The 19822-nt window shown below is 38.8% G+C and overlaps 1 protein-coding gene across 2 annotated transcripts in view; it reads left to right on the top strand.

Annotated features, from left to right (window-relative positions):
- NUP205 (nucleoporin 205) overlaps positions 1–19822 on the top strand; it is an 84974-nt gene that overhangs the window by 43849 nt on the left and 21303 nt on the right. For both annotated transcript variants that reach the window (XM_077770672.1, XM_077770671.1), the window contains 11 exons: positions 158–282; positions 5099–5213; positions 7054–7203; positions 7773–7844; positions 8425–8582; positions 9085–9165; positions 9950–10141; positions 10665–10932; positions 11023–11121; positions 16720–16868; positions 18337–18528. In XM_077770672.1, coding sequence (XP_077626798.1) covers positions 158–282; positions 5099–5213; positions 7054–7203; positions 7773–7844; positions 8425–8582; positions 9085–9165; positions 9950–10141; positions 10665–10932; positions 11023–11121; positions 16720–16868; positions 18337–18528 — 1601 coding nt within the window. The remainder of the gene's footprint in view (positions 1–157; positions 283–5098; positions 5214–7053; positions 7204–7772; positions 7845–8424; positions 8583–9084; positions 9166–9949; positions 10142–10664; positions 10933–11022; positions 11122–16719; positions 16869–18336; positions 18529–19822) is intronic.

Raw genomic sequence — 19822 nt, 5'->3', positions numbered from 1 at the left:
AAGCCTTGGAAAATTAGCATTTATTAATTTTTGGTGTCAGTCTTTGAAAGGGTATTTACAGTAGAATATATGTTTATGGAATTGAACTTTTCTAAAATACTTTGTTGTTTTTAATGTAGAAACTTTAAAAGTTGAATTTCTTTGTGGTTTCATGTAGGAGTCTTAGGTTGCCCTCGGACATGCCTTCATGCCATTTTAAACATCTTGGAGAAAGGAACTGACAGCAGAACAGGCCCAGTGGCCGTGAGAGAGTCCCCTCAGCTCGCTGAGCTGTGTTACCAGGTATGCAGAAGGCGGTGCTTCTTAGCACTTGGTAGAGGACATTTAACCCAACGCTTGCATACATCACAGACACAAAAGTAGAGCACTAAGACTTGAGTCGAAATGAGTTCATCTGGTACTTTGCCTTGTCTCTCACATATAGATAAAATCCATACAGCACAGTCTCCCAGATCCTATAGATCTACAGATCCTGTATGTTGCTCGCTTGGAAAATGAGGGGAAATTGAGGTGGATTTTGACCTGTTCGTGTGGAAAGTTTCCAGTGGTGCCATTTCAAGTTGTTTCTTTTTGAAGACAGCAATGGATTTGGGTCAGAAGACCTCTGAGTCTCATCTCTGCCCCTTAAGTAGCTGAGTCACCTTGGGCACGCCACAGAACTTCTCTTGAGGTTTTGTTTGTGCCGTGGGTTGTGGTGAGACTTAACTGAGAGTGTAGGATGTGGCTCAAAGAGGTTTTTGTTTTTTGTTTTTTGTTTTTTCTTTAGCTTATTTATTTTAAGAGAGAGTGAGTAGGTGGGGCAAAGAGCGAGGGAGAGAGAGAATCCCAGGCAGACACCACAGTACNAGACAGAGTGCAAGCAGGGGAGGGGCAGAGAGAGAGGGAGATACAGAATCCAAAGTAGGCTTCAATCTCTGAGCTGTCAGCACAGAGCCTGACGTGGGGCTCAAATTCACAGGCCGTGAGATCATGACCTGAGCTGAAGTAGGCCACTTAACCACCTCGGCCACCCAGGCGCCCCCAGAAAGTGCTTTTTAAGACCCTGTGCCTCCTGCAGCTCTGAGCTAGGTGTAGGGTGGTGGAAAGTCCACTTAGTGTCAAGTTTAAACTAGAGTGAGAACTTTTGTTTTGCTTTTGTTCACTTGTGATTATTTTTTGTTTTATTCATTTTGTGTTTTAAGAACTAAGCTTTCTAGGATGCAACTAATTTCTCCATCTCAGTAGTGCCCTGGGTTTACATTGCCATAATAAGAAAGGCATTATTGACTTCTAGTGAGCTGGAGATTTTTCTTTTTTCTCCTATTTCTCTTCTTGTAATTCTCTACTATTTTCTTATATCTTCTGAGTGTCCAAACAGCCCTTCGCTGTACTAGAATCAAAATGAATTCTTCCTTAATGGGGGAATAAACTTGATGTACATTTTAGCAGCATTACAGAATTCGACATATTTAGGTAGAAGCAGTCGATAAGATTCATCATCTAGGCTGAAGGAGTTAGGCAGGTGAAGTGAGTGAACGAAGCCAGAGTTAAGACAGAAAGGTGGGGAGCGGGAGGGGGATCTGACAGCCTGGGAAGCACGTGCTTTGCTTGCTACTCAGCTCTGCTAGTTTCTACCATGTTAGTGGGTGGACCCTGGTTTGCCAGATTCTCTAATGTTTAGTACCTTGTACTGGCCTAAGGAAGCACGTCTGGACCAGCCATCTGCCAGGTTCTTACATATGCTCATCACTTTGCTACTCCAAGTGTGGTCCAGCCTCAGCAGCCCCACCTCCCAGGAGCTTGTTAGAGCAGAGTCTCAGGCCCTGCTCCCCACTGCTGAGTCAGAATCTGCATTTTAATAAGGCACTGCTCCATTTTTCATGAAAAATGCTTCCTTCATCTATAGGTTTACACTTCACTCTGCTTCAGAAAAAAATTCAAACTTCGAAGAGCTTGTTAGCTTAGATAACTCCGATTATAGCAAAAGGAACTAGTTTGGACCTTACTTTTGTAAGGTTACCTTTGTCTCCCGGCAGCACACGGCTTTCTGGGGGCAGACGCTGAGATTTTGCCTGGGCTGGTGTTCTCTCCTCTCTGAGGACGGAGATTTTTCTTGCCTAGCCTAGGGAACTGGGGAGCTTGCTGGGCACATGCTTATAGTGCTTTGGGAACTCCTTTCCTGTGTCCTCCCTCTAAGATATAAACTGTCCCACATCTTTGTCCCAACAGAGCACCTGTTCTTCTATCTTCTTAACTGACCATCTGATATGATTGACTGATTTTGTTTTGTTTGAAGACGTTCATTATTACTTACCAAATTTTTATTTGTTTATAGAGTATCAAAAATAATGTCAAAGCTAGGTGAAAGACAAACCTACATCTGCAGTAGAACCGTCAAAGTCTTTACCTTCTCATCTTTCTTCTTTGTGTGTACCTGTTTGTATAGTTACACTCAGCGGACAGTTTTGTGTCCCTTCCCCCTCTCTGTATGAACTTTCAATACATTGTTTCCAAGTTTTTTACTCTAGCAAACACCTTTAGTTGCTCCTGTTGTTTTATGTTTATTTTAAGAATGTAATTCCAGGGGCACCTCGGCTCAGTCGTTAAGCGTCCAACTCTTGGTTTTGGCTCAGGTCATGATCTCATGGTTCCTGAGTTTGAGCCCCATGCCAGGTTGTATGCTGACAGGGCAGAGCCTGCTTGGGATTCTCGCTCTGCCCCTTTCCCCTCTTTTCTCTCTCTCTCAAAACACATAAGTAAACATTTAAAAAAATACATAATTTCAGACATGACTTTGCAGGTGATTGTCATTACTGGTTTTATAAATTGACAGTGAACACTGAATTGGCAAATATCAAACCATTGCTCCTAGGGAAAACTTAGTGTTAGAACCCTATAAACCGCTGTCCCAGCATTTTCATCAACTAAGAATTAACCTTGTTTTATTTGTTTTTGTTTAAAGACACTTTATTTAATACATATTGTTGATTCACTAGCATTGCAGTCATGGCCAGGAGCACTGTAGCCGGTGCCTGAATGAAGTTTACCTAACACCCATGTTTTCTCTATATGGCACAGCATTGCCTTCTTGCGCTTAGGAACCCTTACCATTTGGGACCATTCTAGAACAGAAAAAATCACTAAAAACATGCACAAAGTATTAAAAACAGATCCCAAACAAAATGCGGTCAGGACACCTGTTGTGATGTGACCGCTGAAGCCAGGACAGAGCATGGCCTTCAGCCTCAGCTGGGAGTGTGCTAATGGGGCAGCTCCAGCGTTTTGCTGCTCTGTGCCTTCCTATGAGTGACTGCAGGAGTATGCGTGTATTGATTTTGGAGTTACATGTAAGTTTTAGCATGTAGGTGAATTTGTAAATACAGATCTACAGATATTGTTGATAGAGTGTTGGATCAAAGGATGTGAATAGTTTTATGACCTCAGATTTTAATTTGCAAGTAATCTTGACAATTAGAGTAGGTATTAAGTAGTGCCAATAACAGATGAATTTAAAATGCTTGTTACAGGGAAAGCATCTAATAAGTACTTATAAAAAATCATTCACAAATGAAAAGTGAAAACTTTCATTTGCCAAATAGTGGGATTTGCTTTTTTCTTTTTTTTAATGTTTTATTTATTTTTGAGAGAGCGAGCATGAGTTGGGGAGGGGCAGAGAAAGAGGAGGACAGAGGATCTGAAGCAGGCTCCACACTGACTTCAGAAAGCCTGATGGGCTCGAACTCACGAACCTTGAGTTCATGACCTGAGCTGAAGTTGATGCTTAACCAGCTGAGCCTCCCAGGCACACCCAAGATTTGCTTTTTATAGTTAAAAACTTTGCTCTTTACAGAAAGAGGCCTGCCTTATTGCCTGAGTTTTTTATTTTTTAATTTTAAGTAGAATCCATACCCAGTGTGGGGGCTTAAACTCCTGTGACTCTGAGATTGAGAGTTACACCTCTACTGACTGAGCCAGTGAGGCCTTGTTATTATTTTTTTAATGTGTGTTTATTTTTGAGAGAGAAAGCGGGCGGGGGTGGGGGTAGAGCGCAAGCAGAGGATGAGCAGAGAAAGGGACAGAGGAACAGAGGATTCAAAGCAGGTTCTGTACTGACAGCAGAGAGCCCAAAGAGGAGCTCAACCCAATAACTGTGAGATGATCACCTGAGCCGAAGTCAGACACTTAACTGACTGAGCCATGCTGGTGCCTGTTAATTTTTTTTATCACTGAAAAGGACGGATTTTTTTGATGGTGGGCTATAGATTTTTTCTTCCTGTCAAATGTTTTTTGCCATTTTATCTGTTTAGGTATTTGAGAGTCATAAACTTAATGGAGGGTTTTATATATGTTATAGGTATTAACTTCTTATATTTGGTGTAAAAGCCTTTATCCCCAATTCTGTTATTTTCTGTTAAATTTTTTATTTAATTTATAAAGAGAGTTTATATTTGTTATTTAGTTGAATTTGTGGATTTTTTGTAATTTTTTTGATTACTTCAATCCTGGTAAGTTACTTCCCAAGTTCAACTACATTAAGTATGGATTTTAGAAGTTACTTCCAGGGCACCTGGGTGGCTCAGTCAGTTAAGGGGCTGACTTTGGCCCAGGTCATGATCTCATGGCTTGTGGGTTTGAGCCCTGCATTGGGCTCTGTGCTGCATGTCGGGCTCTGTGCTGACAGCTCAGAGCCTGGAGCGGGTTTCAGATTCTGTGTCTTCCTCTCTCTCTGCCCCTCCCCAACTCATGCTCTGCTTCTCTCTGCCGCTCAAAAAGTGAATTAAAACATTAAAAAAAAATTCTAGCGGTTATTTCCAAGTAGTTAAAATACTAAAGTCTGTTAATTAACTATACGTATTAATAAATATATTAGGTTAACTTAAACATTAGTTGTATAATAAAGTTATCAGCACTCAGTACATTCCAGTGTATATTCTTGAGTTGGGGTGCTAATGACTGCTTGTGACTGGGCATCTGTGTTTTGCATGTGTTCATCCATTTTTCTTAAGTTATTGATGGGTCTTAGTTTCCATTTAGCAAATCTAATTTCACCTTCTGTCTTAAAATTTATAACACAAAAGAAATGATTCGTGTATCTTTTTACTTCATTTTAACTCCTTAGGTGATCTATCAGCTGTGTGCGTGCTCTGATACCTCCGGTCCTACGATGAGGTACTTGAGAACCAGCCAGGATTTCTTATTTTCCCAGTTGCAACATTTACCTTTTTCTAACAAAGGTAGGACATTATTTTCCCATACTGTTATAACTAATTTGTAAACTCCATGTGATTTTATTTATATAACATTCAGGGTAGCAGTGACAGTATTTGTGGAATTCTGTTTCATTTTGTTACCCTGCTTCTTCTTTACTTTGTGTTGCTTTTGTAATTTGTTGTTGAGAAGACTCATGTTCTAGCTGTTGGCGTAAAGTTATTTAAAGATACCTTGTCAGGGATGGAATTTGATCCTGTACTACCAAATAAAACATTTAAATTGTGTTGAAGGGATAAGAAAATATTTAAATAAAAGGATTCTGGAAGTTTGGATTTATTGAGTGAAGGTGTTTCATTAAAATGTCTTGTTTTACTTTTGTTTCTTGTGTATATATTGAAACCACTTGAGGGCTTGAAATGAGAACTAGAGAGCTGAGTACAGTGGAAATGATAACTGACTTTATTGACCTGGCCAACACAGTCCCAGGCTACCTCTGTTTTATAGGGTTCTACTGTATATAATTTCCTTTTTGATTAATTTGTAACAATTTTCTGAATTCAGTTTATATCTAAGTTACAGTCCATGGAGTTCTTTTACAGTTTATTTATGTTTTTTTGTATTTTATTTATGTTCTGGGAAGTGAAAGCTCATAGATTTCATAATAAATTTTTATTACTAGTAATTTTTTACTTCTAATCCACTTTTTAGGGTGATGATATCAGAGACTCTTGGGAATTATCTAATGGCAAAACATTTTTCACTTCTTTTTCACAATAAGCATGTCTTTCTTTTAGTCCTAAGATTTGTTTATATTATCAGCTTTTTAAGCAACCCTCCTTTATACCTAATTAGAAAGAAAAGGGAATGCTTTGTCTCTTACTGTATCTGTCTTTTAAAAATCAATCTAATTTAAAAAAATTAGTTTTGCTTGTTACNGTAGTAGTATTTGGTATATTTTATGTTTATACTGTTAGAATTTAGGACTTTAAATTAGGCATATTAAAAATAGGGATTTAGAAACTTGTATAGTGATTTCCAATCCTAATTTTAGGTTTTAGTTTTGTTTTCTTTCTGGAAAGGTTTTAGTGTACACAGAAGGGGGAGGGGCTCAGTCCTCTAACAGCTGCCTTCCTCATGGCTGCTAGGGCGTGCTCAGTTCTTCTTCTTCTTCTTCTTTTTTTTTTTTTAACATTTTTATTTATTATTGAGAGAGAGAGAAACAGAGCATGAGCGGGGGAGGGGCAGAGAGAGAGGAAGACAGAGAATCTGAAACAGGCTCTGAGCTGTCAGCACAGAACGCGATGTGGGGCTCGAACTTACAAACTGCGAGACCATGACCTGAGCTGAAGTCGGACAGGGCTGTGTCTGCTGTGCTGTGAAGACCAACCCCAATTATATGTTACATCATGTGTCCTCTTGATTATCTTAAGAGGTATAAAATTATGCATTAGGTATTTACTTTTATTTCATAAGAAACCAAACTGTATGTTAGGGTTTTTTTTGTTTTTTTGTTTTTTATAAGCTATGTATTTAAGAATTAGTGTTTTTTTTTTTTAAAGTATGCAGTTTATATTAATGTCAAAGCAGGACAGACTTAGAGTGCTATAGATAAGTGTGAAATTATCTCATAATAGAAAATGGATTTTCTTTTGTCTTTCATTTACTTTGGCTCATCTTTTATAGACATACATGCTTATTTTTTCTCTCTTAGCATCTGTTTTCGCTTTTTTAATTTTCTTAGAATGATAAATTACTGTGATGCCAAGTTTCATAAATTATGGACTATGTTATGTGAGCAAATATCTGATGAGTCACGGAGTTTTTATTACTCTAGGAAACTAAACTCACGTATTTCACTTCCAGAGTATGAGATGTCTGTGCTGAACCAGATGTCGTGGCTAGTGAAGACCGCCTCCATCGAGCTACGGGTAACTTCTCTGAATCGCCAACGGTCCCATACCCAGAGACTCCTACATCTCTTACTGGATGACATGCCTGTGAGACCGTACTCCGGTGAGCGTGTGCATGTTGTCATTTGTTCTCTGGCGCTGCTGACCGGTCCCTGTGGAGGCACGCGCCACAGCCTCGTGCTTAGCGTGTGATCGTAGGCTAACCCAGTTCCTTCTGTCTTTGGATTTTTTTTCCTTAAAATACAAAATTTTTAAATTCAGCCCATGATTGCTTTTTTATTATTGTTTGAAGCATTCACATTCTGCTATATCCACATATTCAGTGGAGTTTGTCACATAGAGCCAGCATGACCCGAGGTATTTTAATGTGTGTTATACATGCAAATTAAACATAAGCTTTTCTAATCATCGCTTGGCATGATTGGGTCCTGCCTCTTTGGGAGTTCTGATTATCCTCTTTACGATTGTGAAGTGGATCTCCTGGGGACAGAGAATTAGACAAATGTTGGTTAAGTTCTCATCATCTTTGCATTTCAGTTATCCATTTGCAGAGGGCTCTCTGACCCAGCAACAGTGACCTAGAAAAAAAATACCTTATGTTGATTATTTCGAAAGAAATTTTATGAGTGTGTTGTTCTTTTTCCTGATCTGTTATTATTGATGCTCTAACAGATGGTGAGGGAGGAATCGAAGATGAAAATAGGTCTGTCTCTGGGTTCCTTCACTTTGACACTGCTACAAAAGGTAAAACCCTTTGAGTCTATAATAAATTTATAGGTATATATTAAATTGCTTAAAATTTCAAGAGATAATTATGCCACCTGTATCTGCAAACTCTGAACTGGTATAGGAAAGCTATAGAAAGGATTATTTGTCATTCCAAAATAATTTTTTTGTAACTAGGATGAATGAATGGGAATAAATGTTTTTGCAAATGGATGTATTAGAAATAAAATCAAATTCAGATTTTAACACAGTCTTCCATTTATGGACTTAACATCCTTTCTCACCACCCCCACTCCCGCTGTGGATTTATTTGCTTTGAGAGAGAAAGTACAACCACAAGCTGGGAGGGCAGATACAGAAGGAGAGAATCCCAAGCAGGCTCCATGCTCAGCACGGAGCCTGGCATGGAGCTCGATCTCCCTACCGTGAGATCATGACCTGAGCCAAAATGAAGAGTTGGATGCTTAACCGACTGAGCCACCCACATGCCCCCTCAATGCCCTTTATTGAACATAGCACTATCTTTGAGAGTGAGCTGAGTACAAGGGTTTGCTCTTCTCCTCCCTGTCCCAAATAAATTGAATTCTATTTTTTCTAGTACGTCGAAAGATTCTAAGTATTCTTGACTCGATTGACTTCAGTCAGGAGATCCCTGAGCCTTTGCAGTTGGATTTCTTTGATCGGGCCCAGATCGAACAAGTTATTGCTAACTGTGAACACAAGAATTTACGGGGACAGACAGTCTGCAATGTCAAGGTGAGGATTGTTTTTAAAGTGTGTGCAGTATTCACTGGTTTAGACTGAGTCCTCAGAAAACATAGAACCATACAGTTGTTTTCTGTTAAGGATATTGGTTTATTGGGCTATGGTTTTCAACTTTCCTACCAGTTGGGAAATGAAACAGAATAGGCCACACTAACTTTACCTCTTTAAAAGGTTCCCCATCACCTTCCTGATAGTAGTCATGCTGTTAGCTATGGAATGGTTTTAACTCTCTACCAGGTAAATGGTAATGGCCTCACTAATAGGAAGAAGATATCCAAGGGCATTTGCCCAAACAGACCTGCCCCTGAGGCTCCTTGGTCCAACTCAGTAATGTGAGGGATAACTAATGTTTTTGACTAGAAACGAGACAGAGCCACTTCTAGATTATATATAAAGGTATCCAAGACTATTTCCTCTAGGGCAGTCTATAGTAATTGCTAGAGGTTATTATTCTGAAATGGTCTCATTTTTCACTCTTTTCTCAATTCTGTAGCTTCTTCATAGGGTCCTTGTAGCGGAAGTAAATGCCCTTCAGGGTATGGCAGCCATAGGACAGAGACCTCTCCTGATGGAGGTAAGCCTTCCTGAGTACATGTTAGTGTGAACCTTTTAACTGTTTAACTGCCAGTTAGAAGACAGAACCATAAATTGACTTGTACTTCATTAATTCGTAAGCTGCTTGAACTTAAATATTAATGAAATCTTTCATTTTTGACTTTAAAACTTATAAACTCAGCTGAAGTTAATGTCTGGATGCCAAAATAAATAACATTTTTTTCGACCAGGCTAGTTAAGGGTTTGCAGCCTGTCCATATTATGTATTAGACTCCTCTTGCTCTCTGTCACTGAGGGAGGAGAGAGTGGTTTTTCATCATAGGTGGGGAGTAATGGGTACGAGGTCAGGTGGGAAGAACCATGTACGTGGAAACACAGCAGGCTAGGCCAAAGCGAGAAGCAAAGAAATAAAAGATATGTCAGGGAAACATGCCCTTGAACTTGAGTTTTAGGCAGTTCCAGTGCTCTAGAGTAAGTCTAAGTAGACAATACAAAGAAGATGGGGTTAAAAACCCCATACCACCTCTGCTGACTGGAATGCATGTGGAAGGTTTCCAAAATATACTATAAATGTATTCAGATTAACTGACAGAATAAGTTGCTTAAAAATAGGATTCTGTTGGGGTGCCTAACTGGCTCAGTCAATGGACCGTGCGACTCTGGATTTCAGGGTCATGAGTTCAAGCCCCACAGTGAGTGTAGAGATTATTTAAAAAAAAAAAAAAACTTAAAATGGAACTCTTTTGGTAAAAGACATTATTTGCCCATGTGTTAACCTTGTGACTCCCTTTCTGTGGCTCTAGGAGGTCAGCACTATACTTCAATATGTGGTAGGAAGAAACAAATTGCTGCAGTGTCTCCATGCAAAACGGCACGTGCTGGAGTCATGGAGGCAGCTGGTGGAGATCATACTGACAGCTTGTCCCCAGGATCTCATTCAGGCAGAGGATCGACAACTGATTATCCGTGATATTTTACAAGATGTACATGATAAGGTACCGTACTTCCTAAATTGCTTCCTAAACTCTTACTTCCTAGTTCCTTCATATATTGCTGAACACGTATTTGTATACTACTTAAAAACACAGTTTCCCACCAGCCTTTTCTTCTCTTTTATATTAGGAGTAAATAGAGTTGGGTACTGTCAGTGAGAAAGGCTTCTGTACAGTAGTAACTCTCAACCAGAGTGTGTATGACAATTATCTAGGGAGCTTTATGAAAATACACAGGGATAGATTCCCACCCCAGGCATACTGAATGGGACGCTCTGGCGGTGTGGCCATTTATGTGACTTTACATTAAAAACCTCTAAGGAATTTCGATAGGAATCCCTTCTGGTTAAGAACACATGTTACCAGTATCATATTTAAATGTATCTATATATTAGCTTTTAGTTTCTTTGAACAGTGCCATTCTATCCGTATATTCTTAGTGTAGCTGACCAGCTCAGTGTATGTAAAACCTGTTAACGACTGTAGCTGAAAGCGGGGTCCTCACTCTGATTTCTCCTGCTTCAAGATCCTGGATGATGAAGCAGCGCAGGAGTTAATGCCCGTGGTGGCAGGTGCCGTGTTCACCCTGACCGCTCACCTGAGCCAAGCGGTTCGCACAGAGCAGAAGCAACCGCTGGTCTTGGGACCTGGAGAGACCCAGTACGCTTTTATGCTCGACGGCTCGTTCGCGTCGCCTTCTCCCGCAGACCACCCGGTTGTGGGTTTTGCTTCTATCGGAGATTCTTCACTTCACATCATATTGAAGAAACTGTTAGACTTCATTTTGAAGACAGGTTTTTTCATTTAAATTTCTTACAAGTTACACCTTTTGCATTTGTTTTAACTTAAAATAGAAGAAGGGTATTTACTGTGTGTCTTCCTAGGTGGCGGATTCCAGCGAGTGAGGACACACCTGTACGGCTCTTTGTTGTATTACTTACAGATCGCCCAGAGGCCAGATGAACCAGACACATTAGAAGCAGGTAGAACTACATAGATTTCTAATCTTTTCTGTTTTAGAGCTTGGTTACTTTGAATTAAAAAAAAAAAAATCCCTTTTCCATCTTTTGGCTAAGCAAAGCTGTAATAAATGAGTCTTTATGGAATCATGAAAGCGCTTGCTGTCGAGTCCAGGAAGAATGTTTAATTTTTAAAATTAAGAAGATAGTACATTAGTACTGTAAAACCCTCAAATACCACTTTAGCTCGTATGTATTTTTAATTCCCTCTCCTTCTCTGGTCCCACAGACAATATGCTGTCATAGTGTGTGCATGCCTTTCTCCCCTTTGCAGCCCATCACGTTGCATATCTAGTTGACTCTTTCCAAATGGCTCTGTTTTTCCTTATTAGGGAAGTAATGTTTATTTAACCATTTGCATTATTCATAGGCACTTCCATTGTTTCTAATTTTTTTCTGTCACAAGTATGCTGCATCAAATATTCCGTTGTATGTCTTTGTATTTTTCAAGAATGCTTCATGGTTAAATTTCCATAGGAAAGACTATGCACATTTCTATTTTAATAGATTCTACCACAGGCGCCTGGGTGGCTCGTCAGTTGAACATCCGACTCTTGATTTCAGCTCATGTCATGATCTCACAGTTGTGAGATCTAGCCTCACGGTCAACGTGGAACCCGCTGAAGATTCTCTTGCTCCCTCTCCCTTTGCCCCTCCCCCACTTACGTGTGTGCTCTAAGAAAAAAGAAAAAAGATTCTGCCAAATGGCCTTCTACCAGTTTAAACCCTCATCAATAGTGTACATATATTTTTTGTGCTAATGTGAAGTTTTTCTTGAATAAACTCCAAAAAATGGAATTCCTTGGTCAAAGGTAATGCCTATTTAAAATATTGATAAATTCCACTTTCTAAAATATAACTAGCATTTTTAACTAAGAATAATAATCTGGACTTTTGGTCTCCAGGTATGAAAAATGTTTTCAGCCATTCAGTACACGAATGTATAATACTCTACACCAGAGTTATTCTCTTTAAGAACTTGTTGTAAGCACCTTTTGATAACGAACTCCTTATACCCTTCTGAGAACTTTTATGTGTATTTGCTATTTTGTACACAGATTTTTTAAAACTACTCTGTAAGACCCAGATTATCTCATATTATTCTTTACTGGCTATATATTTTTACATATCTTTCTTAGGAGATCATAATAACCAAATGATATATTTGTAAAAATGGTCTACCCACTTAAATTGTGCACAAAAAATTTTTAAGATCATTCAAAAGAATAGTTCTGCTTTTTAAACCGATAGAAGCTTTTCNTTCCTTTTCCTGAGCATAGCACCTCATGTCTTTCTCCTTTTTGTTATCGTTCTCTTTGTAATTCGTAATTATTTCTTTTTAATTTGGTAGATAATANCTCGATTTTTTTCTTAATTTTATTAATTTATTATTTAGAAGGAGAGAGAGAGGCAGGGAGAAGAGAGAGAGAGAATCCCAAGGAGACTCCACACCGTCAGGGTGGAAGCTGATGCAGGACTCAAACTCAAACATGAACCGTGAGATTCTGACCTGAGCTGAAGCGGGAAGCTTAGCCAACTGAGCCACCCAGGCACCCTAGTTTTCTCAATTTTTAATAGAATGTTCCTTTTCCTGAGCATAGCACCTCATGTCTTTCTCCTTTTTGTTATCGTTATCTCTTTGTAATTCGTAATTATTTCTTTTTAATTTGGTAGATAATGCCTACCAGCAATGTATTTGTAGCTCATAGTATAAAGGGCTAATTTCTAATATGTAAAGGGCACCTACAAATCGTGCCCAGTAGAAAAGGTGGTCAAAGGATATGAGTACACAGTTTTGGGGAAAGAAAATTCAGTTGGCTCTTAAGTGTATATTAGCTTTGTAAAAATCATTGTAGTTAGATTCTGTCACCTTGAGCCGGCAGTGCAGATATGGGGAGGAACAAAAACCTATATTCTTTGAGTAAAATTCTTTGAAAGATTGTTATATGTCTTTCCAGTTAATAACAGTGTAGTTAAAATCTGACATTGTTTTTGCATATGTAATCCCTAGGGATAAGTTGACAAGAGTTGACATCATGACTGACTCCCTTTGTATTCTTTTTTAATGTTTATTTTTATTAATTTTGAGACACAGAGACCGACAGAGCATGCATGGGGAGGGGCAGAGAGGGAGAGGTAGACACACAGTTNTCATGACCTAAGCGAAAGTTGGACACCCAACCGACTAAGCCACCCAGGCGCCCCTACATTATTACATTTTTGAGAATCAGAGCACCTGGGTGGCCCATTCAGTTAAGCATCCAGCTCTTGGTCTCAGCTCAGGTCATGATCTTACAGCTCATGAGTTTGAGCCCCGAGTTGAGCTCTGTACTGATAGCATGGAGCCTGCTTGGGATTCTGCCTCTTCCTCTTTCTGCCCCCCCCCCCCCAAAGTTTATTTATTTTGAGAGAGAGAGAGAAAGAGAAAATCTCAAGCAGACTGTGCTCTCGGTGCAAAGCCCAACACAGGGCTTGAATCCACGAACCGTGAGATCATGACCTAAGCTGAAGTCAGGAGTTGGTCGCTTAACCGACTGAGCCACCCAGGCACCCCCATAAATAAACTTAAAAAAATTTTTTTTAATAATCTTATTGTGACATTAAACATTTTTATGGTCTAGGCATTAGTATGATCTGTCATTATAGTATACATACACCTGTAATCATAAGGTAATGGGACTAAAAGGATTTTATGGAGCATCTTGCCTGCTCTTGACTCTGTTCATTTGAGTCTGATTCTACCACGTCACTTACAGATACCAGCTAATGCTATGTGTGTGTATAGTAAAATGCAGGCTTTATACTTGATGTGAGTTTACATGTATGTTTCTCATCACTTTTATTTTTTTACAACCTGAGTCAAGTCCTAGAACCTGAGAATCTGACTAAAAATTAATAATTGGGTATTTAAAAAATAGTTTTAACTTTTACTTTTTATTTCAAAATAAATACTGAATGAAGAAATTTAGAACATGCTAATAAAGGTAAGAAGAAGTCCCACATTCTACCCTGGTAAGATAACCATTACAACATTTTGGTTATAGCCAGCCATATAGATTTAAAATCTCCCTTGTCTTTTCACTCAATGTTTTATGAACTTTTTTTCTTTGTTAAATAATATTTTTAATAGCTCTGTACATTTTGTCATTTACAGATATACCATCATTTATTTAGCTTGTCCATTTTTGGACACTAAGATTATTGCCAGTTTTTCACAATATAAATAAAAATCTATCTCATTTGGTGGTTGATTATTTTCACTTATTCCAAAAGCAGGAAATATTTATTGAGTCTTGTTTTCATAAGGATTATATTCTAGTATAAAAGACAATATATGTATTTATAAAACAGGAAGTGTTAAGTTACGTGATACAGACTAGATGCCAGCAAAGGTTTTCTGTAAAGGCTGATAGTAAATATTGTAGACTTTGCAAGCCATATGCTCTCTGTTGCAGCTACTCAACTCTGCCTTTATAGTGTGAAAGCAGCCAGAGGCTGCAGTTGAGTGACCATGGCTATGTCACATCACAGCCTTATAAAAATGGATCAGATTTTGCTCTCAGCCTTTAGTTTTTGAACCCCAAATATAAATTATAAGAGGTAAGAGAAAAAAGAAAATCAAGACTTTCACTGGACTTTGCAGGTAAAGATGTATTTATGTAGAAGTAAATGGAGGGCTTTTCAAGCGAGGCCCGAACTAGGAGGGAGTAAAGACTAAGAAGGATGTCCTTGCTGTAAGCAAGGAAGAAGGATGATGGAAAACAAAATCAAGTTTATATTATTAATGACCTTGCAAATGAAATTACAGTGTTAAAGCTAGTTGGATTAAGGCAGTTGATAACCATTTTAAGTTACGGAGAAAAGCGATATGAAGTTGGTATTCAGCAAAATTTGTGTGGCAGTGATTTATAAGGTATGTTGCAAGAAGGAGCAGTTTGGTGTAAAAGAAAGTTCTAATTAAGTTGCAGACTTAGACTTAGAATTTTCTAAGTACTGTTAATAAAATGTGGAACTTGGAGACCAATCACAGTTTGAAAATGAAAATCAAGTTATTTCTTTACCACTTAGCCTGGCCTTCTGCAAACCATGGCTTTCAGTTTTTGCTGTAAAGCCGTAGGGGCTCTTGGAGGAGTATCTCTGGGGTTGTGTGGAAGAGCCCAGCAACCCTCTGCCTTCATTGCGGCCATGACTGAAATCTGGAATCTGGGGCTAAAACAAACTATAAAGTAGTGGCTTTCAGACTTCTACTCAAAACCTTTATTCAGACAATGTTGTGGCAATCCTGTGTATAAAATAGAAAAGATGCTCTAGCTCCTCAGGCTGGCTTTTTGAAAACCCGCCTTGAGGGCATCTGGTGCATCCCTGGATCAAGTTCGTGAACTTTCTTTAACCTGTCAGTAATTAGTGTTTGTGCTACTGTGCTAAACACCAGGAGCATAGTGGTGGACAAGACAGAATCGCAGTGTTAACACAACCCGATGTCTGGTAAATAAGTCCCATGCAGGAAGTACGAGGGCACTGTGATGTGCATGTGGAGGGAGTGTTGGACATAGCTGAGATAATCTTTAATTATCTTTGTGTATTTAAATTACTTTCATAAAGGGTATGGTTTTTTAATAAATATTTTTCAGTAAGTACTTCAATTAAAAATATAGAAATTACCTGATTTTTTTTTTAGAAGCAGATTTATGTCAACTTTGTACCTAATTTTTTAGTCAAAATTCTCATAGATCTCAATAAAGGACAGCAATAGGTTCNAAATAAGTCCCATGCAGGAAGTACGAGGGCACTGTGATGTGCATGTGGAGGGAGTGTTGGACATAGCTGAGATAATCTTTAATTATCTTTGTGTATTTAAATTACTTTCATAAAGGGTATGGTTTTTTAATAAATATTTTTCAGTAAGTACTTCAATTAAAAATATAGAAATTATCTGATTTTTTTTTTAGAAGCAGATTTATGTCAACTTTGTACCTGATTTTTTAGTCAAAATTCTCATAGATCTCAATAAAGGACAGCAATAGGTTCATTAGCAGAATAAATGCATTATATTGGTGCTCTTATAGTCCTATAATTCGTTTTGATTTGGGGCACCTGGGTGGCTCAGTTGGTTAGTCTGACTCTTGATATTGGCTCAGATCATGATCTCTCAGTTCATGGGATTGAGCCCCACATCAGGCTCTGTGCTAAGCATACAGCTTGCTTGGGATTCTCTCTCTCTCCCTCTCTCTGCCCCTCTCCTGCTCATGTGCACACGTCTGTGTGCATTCACTCTCACAAAAAGAAACATTAAAAAAAGTAATTCATTTTGATTTCTTTAAGAATAGGTAGTTTATCCTTTTAGTAATACCGTTGTTACCTTAGTGTGCAATGTGTGCATTGTGCTCTTGAAGTTAGCTGCCTAGATTGGTGGGCCCTGGGTTACTACATGCAGTAATGGAGGGATTTTTTTTTTCTTGTTGTTTNATTTTTTTTTCTTATTAAATACAAGGTGTAATTGCTCACTCATCACACTGTTTTTTATTGGAGGGTTTTCAGTATTTTCTCTTGTAACCATTTTAGCCAAGAAAACCATGTGGGAAAGGCTGACAGCCCCTGAAGATGTATTTAGTAAATTACAGCGAGAAAACATAGCCATCATTGAGAGCTACGGTGCTGCCCTCATGGAAGTGGTCTGTCGAGATGCTTGCGATGGTCATGAGATTGGAAGGGTAAGGTAACCCCTGTGTAGTATAATAATTGAATAAATATTTTGACATATTAAGGTATAAACTGAATTAACTTTGCAAATGCATATCGAGAATTATTGTCTGCAATATATTTTAGTGAATTTTGTTTTAATGTTTACTTTTTGAGAAAGAGAGAGAGTATGTGACTGGGGAGACGGGCAGAGAGGGAGGGAGAATCTGAAGCAGGCTTCCGGCCCTGAGTTGTCAGCACAGAGCCCGACATGGGAATTCAGCATACAAACCATGAGATCATGACCTGAGCTGAAATCAGATGCTTAACCAACCGAGACACTCAGGCACCCCTAGTGAATTTTCTTATTTGTTATAATTTAGAATTTCTATTTTATTTATTCATATGTTTTCTTTATTTCTGTTCAGAATCTTGGTTTGTTCAGAATTTTCCCTCAGAATAATCTTTCTGCTGCTTGTGAGGTGGGCCTTACATTGGTAGAAATGCTGCTTACTAAAAATTTTTGGTTAAGAGAATACCAGGTACACAGCTTTTATGCTGCATATGTCTTTCTCTGCTTTGTGGAGGGGAATTTGCATTTATATTTCTTTAAAACACTGTGCCATACTGGTGATAATACACTGAGAAGAGACTCTCCTGCTAGTGGAAAATGTGACAGCCTTTGAATCATATACAGCTGGTCCTTAAACAACACGGGTTTGAACTGTGTGGGTCCACTTACTATGCAGATTTGTTTTGACACTTACAGTACAGACTATAAACTTATTTTCTCTTCTTACTATTTTCTTAATAACATTTTCTTTTCTCTCACTTTCTTAATTGGAAGAATACAGTATATAATACATACAACATAAAAAATATGTGTTAACTGTTTATGTGCCGACATGACTGCTTCCGGTCAGTAGTAGGCTGTTAGTAATTATAAGGTTGTGGGGAGTCAAAAGGTTATACATGGATTTTCAGTTGCGTTCCTAACCCCCATGTTGTTCAAGGGTCAATTGTATTTGAAGATTGCGGGAAATAGGACTTTAGGAAATAGGATAAATATAAACTGTGTAGAAGTTCTTAATTGTGTTTAAAAAAAAAAAACAGTTTAAGTGTTGTTATGCATAGAAAAAGCACTGAGAGGAGAAAGACCAAAATGGAGTCACAGTGTTTATCAGACCACATATATTCTATATACTTTTTTTGTTTTCTAGGTTTCCTGTAATGTGCATGTGAAACTTTACGATCAGGGAAAAAAGCTATTTTTAATAAGTCTCTTTCCTCTTTTTTTTTTTTTTTTAAATAAATTAAGATTCTGTATACATAGCTTTCAGTTTCTCAAAAATAAAAAAAACCCAACAAAATAAGAAAATGTTGTTGCAAGCTACCATTTCCTTTGAAGAACAGCTCTAAGTATTTTCAGATAAAGGGAGCTTCCGTCCTTGGTTTTGGTTGCCTCTCCACGTTTTGGACTTCGATTTGTTCTTCCTTCAGATGCTGGCACTCGCTCTACTTGACCGCATCGTCTCCGTAGATAAGCAGCAGCAGTGGCTGCTCTACCTTTCTAACAGCGGCTACTTGAAGGTGCTCGTGGACAGCCTGGTGGAAGATGACCACACTCTGCAGAGCTTATTAACACCACAACCTCCCCTTTTAAAAGCCCTTTATACTTATGAGTCCAAAATGGTAAGACTTTGTACTCATTTGAAGTTACATCAACCGCTCACTTCCTCTTAGAGCGATAAATGTATGGAGGAACAGTAACGTGGCTGACATTTTTAATATTTCTGTCATGTAAGCTATAATCATTTCAGGGAATTTTAAATTTGGAACATGTGTTAAAAATCTTCGAAGCATGCCAAAGAGGAGTTGAAGTGATCCTGAGAGGGTTGGCTGGGTAATGGAACGGCCCCTCAGTCGGGTTGCTGATGGTGGGGGTGACAGGACACTCAGCGCTCTGAGGGGAGCAGGAAGCCACACTGTCTCTTCACAACAAAATGCAGAATTGAACATTCCAACGTAGATGCGATGGTTCTAGCTTACACACAGGATTTTTAGCACGACATATAAAGCGGCATTTCCTTTCCCTCAAATTTGATTTCTCTGTTTCCTCCAGGTTGAAAATACTGCGAGATCACAATAATAGAAGCACTAAAGTCTTAGACCCTTTGTTAACTCTCCCCCCCTTTATTTATTCAACGAATGTTTATTAAATACCTGTTATATGCCAGATGCGGCAGTCGGTACTAGAGATACAGCTTTGAGCTAAACCATCCTCCCTCCCTCCCTCCCTTCCTGTGCCTACATGATGATAAGTGAAACTACAGTTGAGTTGAGTACTTATTTCACGCGAGGCAGTGTATTGCGACACCTCAGATACACTGTGCCCTTTAATCCTCGTAGAATCCTGGGNCAAAACAGGCTCCAGTCTCTGAGCTAGCTGTCAGCACAGAGCCCGACGCGGGGCTCGAACCCACGAACTGTGAGATCATGACTTGAGCTGAAGTCAGATGCTTAACCGACTGAGCTACCCAGGCACTCCTGTTTTCTAAAGTTTTAAACATAAGAGTTATTATTTTCACCTTAGGTAAAGAGGATTTAGTTAATTACATTCCTTGGGTCTTGATATATAATTACTTGTCTGTGCAAAGCCTTTCTCTTATTTATTTCCATATTTTATGTCCATTCCTGTCTCTTCAATCGGCAACCATTTTCTTTTGTCTAAAAATTTAAATATTTACATAAATAATAGTTTATTAATACTTAAGAGTTAAGTGATTTTAGGGGCACCTGGATGGCTTAGTCCAGCATCTGACTTTAGTTCAGGTTATGAACTCATGGTTTGTGACTTGGAGCCCCGCATCGAGGTCTGGACTGACAGCTCGGAGCCTGGAGCCTGCCTCTGATTCTGCGTCTCCCTCTCTCTTTCTCTCTGCCCCTTCCCCCTACTCAGGCTCTGTCTGTCTCTCTCTCAAAATAA

Source organism: Crocuta crocuta, unplaced genomic scaffold (assembly GCF_008692635.1).
Source record: "Crocuta crocuta isolate KB4526 unplaced genomic scaffold, BGI_CrCroc_1.0 scaffold266, whole genome shotgun sequence".
NCBI lineage: Eukaryota > Metazoa > Chordata > Mammalia > Carnivora > Hyaenidae > Crocuta > Crocuta crocuta.
The sequence above is the reverse complement of the archived record's forward strand: the minus strand, read 5'-3'. Positions and strand labels throughout refer to the sequence as shown.